Raw genomic sequence first — 7,423 nt, 5'->3', positions numbered from 1 at the left:
ATGAGTTCATCCAAGGAATGAGGTATTCTAACTCGTGCCAACTCTTCCTTTAGTGGGTCGGATAACCCCATCCGGAACTGGTGACGCAGGGCAGCGTCATTCCAGTCTGTGTCAGAGCTCCAGTGTCTGAACTCTACCGCATAGTCTTCAGCCGCTCTATGGCCTCGTTGGAGAGAGTGCAGTGCGGCTTCGGCAGTTGCAGTCAGTTAGGGGTCCTCGTAAAGCTGGGACATTACTGAAAAGAATGCGTCAAGGTTATCCAGGGATCCAGACTTTTGCTCCAGCAGGCGGTGGGCCCAGGTTTGAGGCTCACCAGTCAACAGGGAGATAACAAAGCCCACTTTAGTTGCTTCCAAGGACAAGGTGCGGGGTTGCAGAGAAAAGTAGAGCTTGCAGGCGTTACGGAAGTCACGGTATTTGCTGCATTCTCCGGCAAACTTTTTCGGTGTGGGTACTCTGGGCTCTGGAGGAAGAATTACTACGGAGGGTGTGGGTGTAAATCCGGCAGAAGATGCTCCTTGGGGATTAGAAGGAGAGGCTAGGACCTGAACTTGTTCCTCCAGTCTTGAGTAGCCTAACTGAAGGCTCTTCACCGCTTGAGTGAGACCCGCCAGAAGTCTACACAGTTCCTCCATGGGGAGGCCTCCTGCCCGAACTCGGTCATGGCTGCCTGATACTGTCAGACTTCCACTTACCAGACCGGTGAGTCCGCTTGGGCAGAGGGTGGTCTCCCTTACGTGTCCGACTATTGGCCTCTGATAGAATAGACAGAAGGTACGGGAGTGCGGAATGGTATGAGAGCCTGGTGGTAAGGATCCAGATGCTGGAAGGAAGATGATCTTCAGGCAGCAGACAGGTAGGATGGAACACAGGCAAACAGGTGCTGAGCAGGAGCAGAGCAGGCAGGTCGGAGCACAGGCAGGGTTCGGCAACAGACGGGCAATAACGGTACAACAGGAGCAGGCAGAAGCGGAGTCAAACAGGCCGGGGTCAGGTGCAGGCGGAAGTCAGGGGTATCCGAGGAACAAGCCGGGTTGTCCGGAGATCAGGAACTCAGGTACAGGTAACAGAAATAAGGGCACAGGGAGCTGATGATCAGGCAGCACCGAGCAGAGTGCACAGCAAACCTAAATAGGCCGATTGGCGCCAAATGCCGCGCACGTGCGCACACCGACACGCGCAGGTGCATGCACACCCGTTCGCACGTGCCCAAACGCCAGTGCGCGCACCAGCACCCACAGGATCATGCACACCAGCGCCCACAGGGGCGCGCACATCAGCGCACAGAGGAATGCACACCAGCTCACACCAGAGCGGCCAGCACCACGACCAACAAAGTAACCTCTCTGACAAATTACCAGCAATATCAAATCTTATTTTGCCAACCTAGGATCCAGAATGGAGGCCATTGAAAACAAATTGGACATTACAGTGTCCAGAACCAACCATAATGCAGCGCATATTCAGACCCTGCAGGATCAACTGGATACGGCCCTCTCCAGGATTGATGACCGCAAGAACAGGTCCAGGAGGTATAACTTCCGAATACGTGGCTTTCCAGAAACCATTACCAATATCCCCCTCACTGTACGGGACATTATCACAGAGCTCATTCCCAACATGCTGCCTCATCGACTGGAGCTAGACAGGGCTCATAGGGCCCCGGAACCCCCCCAGAGAAGATGGCACACCGAGAGACATCATCGTTAAACCTCATTTTTATGCTGTTAAGGAGGAGGTTATGCGACAATCATTTACAAAGTCTAAATTACAGTACCAGGGACACTAGATGCAAATTTTTGCTGATCTCTCTCCCTCCACCATCCAAAAAAAGGCAAACTCTCAAATCACTACTTACAGTCCTCACTCAACGGGACATTAAATATCGCTGGGCCTTCCTATTCGTGGTGAAGTTCACAATCCAAGGCAAAGCACACTCCAATCTACTGGACAGCGAGAAACTCTTCCTACACCTCAAGTTAATCTCGCAGGAAGCACCCATGGACTTTTCCACGGCCTCAGCTGGATCCTCCAAACGACCCCCTCCGGCTAGCCCAGTCTCTCCTCTATGGAACAAAGGAAGGACCAAGAAATATAAAGACGGAAGGCCTCCATAAGATGACGTCCTGAATCCCTCACCACACAACCCTCAATCGGGCACTTTCCACTGGGATGGGAGTCCCTTCCGTTGATGGAGCTAGTCGCTCCAAACCTAAGTTAACGTTTAGTTAGCCCCCACTTACCTGACCCACCAAGTTCCTAAACATCCCATCCCCACAAGCTAACCCAGGGCCATGGCGAAGAGACTTCCATAACAGCCCACCTTACCACCCCGCGGCCAAGTTGGGATCAAACGGTTTGTTTTATTTCATCCTAATAGGACTTCTTCAGATGCCCCAGTAGAAGTCCTATTAGGAAGAAACACATAGGGCTTGGTTTCACTGCTCCCCATATTGCTTTTTATCCGTGATCACAGTTTAACCTGTCTGTTGGTTTTTATGGAAAATAAAAAAAACATCTTTTTTGATCTGCACCTTTGGAAGTCCTCTTTTTTTTTCATATCCTCTGTATCGTGAGCCTTTCTGACCCTTCCATCTGGTCATTCATTGCTCAGTGGCTGTCTTTAGAGATTAGCCGAACACCCCCCTGTTCGGTTCACACCAGAACATGCGAACAGGCAAAAAATTTGTTCGAACGCGCAAACACCGTTTAAGTCTATGGGACACGAACATGAATAATCAAAAGTGCTAATTTTAAAGACTTATATGCAAGTTATTGTCATAAAAAGTGTTTGGGGACCTGGGTCCTGCCCCAGGGGACATGGATCAATGCAAAAAAAGTTTTAAAAACGGCTGTTTTTTCGGGAGCAGTGATTTTAATAATGCTTAAAGTGAAACAATAAAAGTGTAACATCCCTTTAAATTTTGTACCTGGGGGGGTGTCTATAGTATGCCTGTAAAGGGGCGCATGTTTCCAGTGTTTAGAACAGTCTGACAGCAAAATGACATTTCAAAGGAAAAAAAGTCATTTAAAACTACTTGCGGCTATTAATGCATTGCCGGTCCGACAATACACATAGAAGTTCATTGATAAAAACGGCATGGGAATTCCCCACAGGGGAACCCTGAACCAAAATTTAAAAAAAAAATGGCGTGGGGTCCCCCAAAAAATCCATACCAGACCCTTATCCGAGCACGCAACCTGGCAGGCCGCAGGAAAAGAGGGGGGGACGAGAGAGCGCCCCCCCTCCTGAACCGTACCAGGCCACATGCCCTCAACATTGGGAGGGTGCTTTGGGGTAGCCCCCCAAAACACCTTGTTCCCATGTTGCTGAGGACAAGGGCCTCATCCCCACAACCCTGGCCGGTGTTTGTGGGGGTCTGCGGGTGGGGGGCTTATCGGAATCTGGAAGCCCCCTTTAACAAGGGGACCCCCAGATCCTGTCCCTCCCCCCTGTGTGAAATGGTAAGGGGGTACCCCTATCATTTCACTAAAAAACTGTCAAAAATGTTAAAAATGACAAGAGACAGTTTTTGACAATTCCTTTATTTAAATGCTTCTTCTTTCTTCTTTCTTCTATCTTCTATCTTCCTTCGGTTTCTTCCTCCATCTTTTTCTTCTGGTTCTTCTGGTTCTTCCTCCGGTGTTCTCGTCCGACATCTTCCTCCCTTCTTTTCCTCGGGCCGCTTCGCATCCATGATGGCATGGAGGGAGGCTCCTGCTCTTCTCTTCATCTTCTTCTCTTCATCTTCTTCTCTTCATCTTCTTGTCTTCATCTTCTTTTCGGGCCGCTCCACATCCATGATGGCATGGAGGGAGGCTCCCGCTGTGTGACGCTTCTCCTCTTCTGACGGTTCTTAGATAACGGGGGGGGGGGCAGGGCCACCCGGTGACCCCGCCCCCTCTGAAGCACAGTGACTTGACGGGACTTCCCTGTGGCGTCACGGAGAATGCCACAGGGAAGTCCCGTCAAGTCACCGTGAGTCAGGGGGGCGCACTTGGACTGACTAAGTTGGGACTTATTAGTTGCCCCTTCACCTTCTCACAGTTGGGACTTCCATATTTTTATGTATGAATTTTCACAGTTTAATTTTTACTGTTTTCCATATTAGCGCTACATTTCCACCCATTTTCACGCCCCAAATAAGGGACAAGCCAAATTCTTTCAAACCCTCTTTACAACCTTAAACCCCCTCTTGGAGGGCAAGGTCATCTTTGGAGGTGACTCCAATGTTGCTTTCGACCAAGGCCTCAACAAGACAAAACCCCCTAAGGACCAGCTTACACGCCCTACGAAGGCGAGCAACAAAATAGCCAAAATCCTCCATTCCAACGGCCTAGTAGACATCTGGAGGGAACTGAACCCTAAGAGAAGAGACTACACACACTACTCCTTCCCCCACCAGTCCTACGCCAGGATCGACCACATTCTAGTACCCCCCAACCTCATACCAGCGACACATAAGGAGACTATTGTAGACACGGCATGGTCAGACCACTCGATGGTCCTGCTCACCCTGCGGAACATCCTCACCAGGACGCAGGGAACACATTGGCGACTCAACGAGTCGCTCCTTAGCGACCCGGTAAAAGCAAAGACGGTAGAAGACGCCCTTAAGGAATACTTTTGTCTCAATGACGTAGACAATATCTCCCCCGAAATCCTTTGGGCAGCACACAAAGTCACCATTAGCGGCACGTTAATTCAGATAGTGACCCAAGTCAAAAAGGAACACCTGATTGACATCCACAAACTGGAAGCCATTTTCGCGGCCTTAAAATCCGAACACAAAAAAACGACCCTCTAAGGCCTTAGCGGGTCAATCAGATATCACCAGACTGGAATTCAACTTAGCTCTAACAGCTAAAGCAGAGAAACACATCCGCTGGAATGGAGCAAAATTTTATTCACAAAGACAAAATAGCAACGATGCTAGCCTCCAAACTTACCCCCAAAAACCGCACGCACACCCCCCTAAACTAAGAATAGCAGGACAACCCCCAACAGCTAACCCAAATGAAATTTTGAATGCCTTCCACAATTTTTACTCCAAGCTTTACAGCTCTGCCCATACAAACAGGGGCCCTTTGACCACTAGTTTTCTCCAGAACCTTCAGACACCCTCCCTATCTCAGGAACACAAAGATTTAATGGAAGAAGCCTTTTCGGTGGAAGAGATAAAGGAGGTTATCAAAGGCCTGAAGACAGGTTCAGCCCCAGGGCCTGACGGTCTCTCAGTACCTTACTATAAGGCCTTTGGGGAACTCTTTGCTCCCTACATGGCGAAATTCTTCAATTCCAAACACTAGGCTCCCTCTTAGATTCCCAACTTAATACAGCATACATTACAGTGCTCCCCAAACCAAACAAAAATCATGAAGAAGTTGAAAACTACAGACCCATCTCCCTCATAAATAATGACCTAAAAATATTGACAAAAATCCTCGCCAACGACTCGCCACCTTTATTAATTAAAAGTAGAATTTATTCTGGGCAGACAGGGACCAGATCAAATCAGGAGGGTGGTCGACATAGTCTCCCTTTTACAATCCAACTGGGACGGAGGCCCTAAACAAGAGGGAATGCTTCTATCCCTTGACTTACATAAGGCCTTTGACTCAATCAAATGGCCTTACATCTTCTCCCTTATGGAAAAGTGGGGCTTCGGCAGCCTCTTCATGGGGGTCCTCCAATCCCTATACTCCACCCTGAAGGACATGATCTGGCTGCAAGGACATTACTGTACTCCCCTTAGTATAGCTAGGGGTACCAGACAGGTATGTCCTCTTTCTCCTTTAATCTCTGCGGTCGCATTCGAAACACTAGCAATTGCAGTACGCTCTAATCCCAACATCCTAGGAGTGACCTGCCGGACACAAACCCACAAATGCGGTCTGTTCGCAGACAATATGCTCCTCTTCCTCACATCCCCGATCACCTCCCTCCCAAACCTATGTAGACTCCTGAAAGATTTCACAGCGATCTCGGGGCTGCAGGTGAACTACACTAAGTCCTACACTCTCAACATATCCCTCAAGCCAGAAACAGTAGCGACGCTTCAGAGCGGCTTTGAATTTAGATGGAGTAACTCCTCCATAGACTATTTAGGGATCAAGCTCACAGCTAAAATAGAAAACCTTTAAACAGCTAACTTCCCATCTATATAACGCAAGCTTGAGGTCGACCTAGGAAACTGGGCCAAGGGGGAACTCTCTTGGCTAGGAAGAATTAATTCCATAAAAATTACACTCCTCCCAAGACTGCTTTACCTCTTCCGAGCCCTCCCGATAAACATTAAAAAGGTCCATTTACAAGACTTCAAACGTAAAGTCAATAAATACATCTGGGGAGGGAAGAGACACAGAATCCCTAAAAAAAAACCCTATTCCTAACCAGACCTCAGGGGGGATTGGGGCTTCCTCGCCTGTTTTGGTACTATCAAGCTGCAAGAATAGAGCAGCTTTCCACAGTCTATTCCAGGCTAGAGAAACCTGACTGGCTACAAATAGAGAGGCAGTCTGCCCCATCCTTCACCTTAGATTTCTTGTTATGGGCCCCCTCAAGGGACCGACCCCCAGTCCTTTCCCCAATCCTCTCGCAATCACTAAACCTTTGGGACAAGTTGAGACATGAACTGGCGCTGACCTCAGGTTGCCGACCCCTAGCTCACATTTTCAACAACCCGGACTTTATCCCAGGCCAAGACATCAAAGCCTTTAAATGGTGGTTGGACAAGGGGTTGTATAGAATAGGACACTTCTTCACCTCCAATGGTCCAATTTCCCTGAATTTTTGTTTGCATCAGTTAGAAATTCTGACATCAGAACGTTACAGATTTCACCAGATACATAATTTTCTACACAAAATCTGGACGGAGAAACCCACTCCACCCAGATTCATGCCATACGAAACATGGTGTGGGCAGTCCACAGAACAGAGGGGTGGAATCTCCGTTACATATCAGTCACTTGCCCATCAGTCTAGCAAAACCCCATATATGTCCGCTTGGGAAAATGAAATTTCAATAAATTAGGACGTTGAGAGATGGCGGGCATCCTACGCTAGATCCTTTAAGGGCATTAGGAATGTTTCACTGATCAAATCCAACCTCCAGGTAATGATTGGCCAAAATGTATCCAACAACAGACCCATGGTGTTTCCGAGGGAGGCCAACTGACAGGTTCCATGGGCCACATCTGGTGGGAGTGCCGCAAAATAAGGCCATTCTGGAGCAGGATTTTCTCTCTGATCCAAAAAGTGACAGATCTCCAAATACCAAGAACCCCACAACGCCCTTCTCAATGCAAACCTGCCCAAGACTTCTAAATACAACTGCAAACTAATTCATTTCATTTTACTGGGAGCCAAGCTGACTATAGCCAAAGCCTGGAAACATTTGGGCATCTCCCTTGTACCTGGAGT

The 7,423-nt window shown here is 48.5% G+C and overlaps 1 protein-coding gene across 1 annotated transcript; it reads right to left on the bottom strand.

The window, feature by feature from the left end:
* Positions 1-206: 206 nt before the first annotated feature.
* LOC141141267 (protein LDOC1-like) lies at positions 207-635 on the bottom strand. The gene has a single exon (XM_073628946.1). It carries the CDS (start codon positions 633-635, stop codon positions 207-209), a length of 429 nt encoding a protein of 142 aa, XP_073485047.1.
* Between the last annotated feature and the right edge of the window lie 6,788 nt (positions 636-7,423).

Source organism: Aquarana catesbeiana, linkage group LG04 (genome assembly GCF_042186555.1).
Source record: "Aquarana catesbeiana isolate 2022-GZ linkage group LG04, ASM4218655v1, whole genome shotgun sequence".
NCBI lineage: Eukaryota > Metazoa > Chordata > Amphibia > Anura > Ranidae > Aquarana > Aquarana catesbeiana.
The sequence above is the reverse complement of the archived record's forward strand: the minus strand, read 5'-3'. Positions and strand labels throughout refer to the sequence as shown.

Bases quoted from the DNA above. Each gene is read 5' to 3' on its own strand.
- LOC141141267 (XM_073628946.1), bottom strand. From the start codon at position 635: ATGGAGGAACTGTGTAGACTTCTGGCGGGTCTCACTCAAGCGGTGAAG.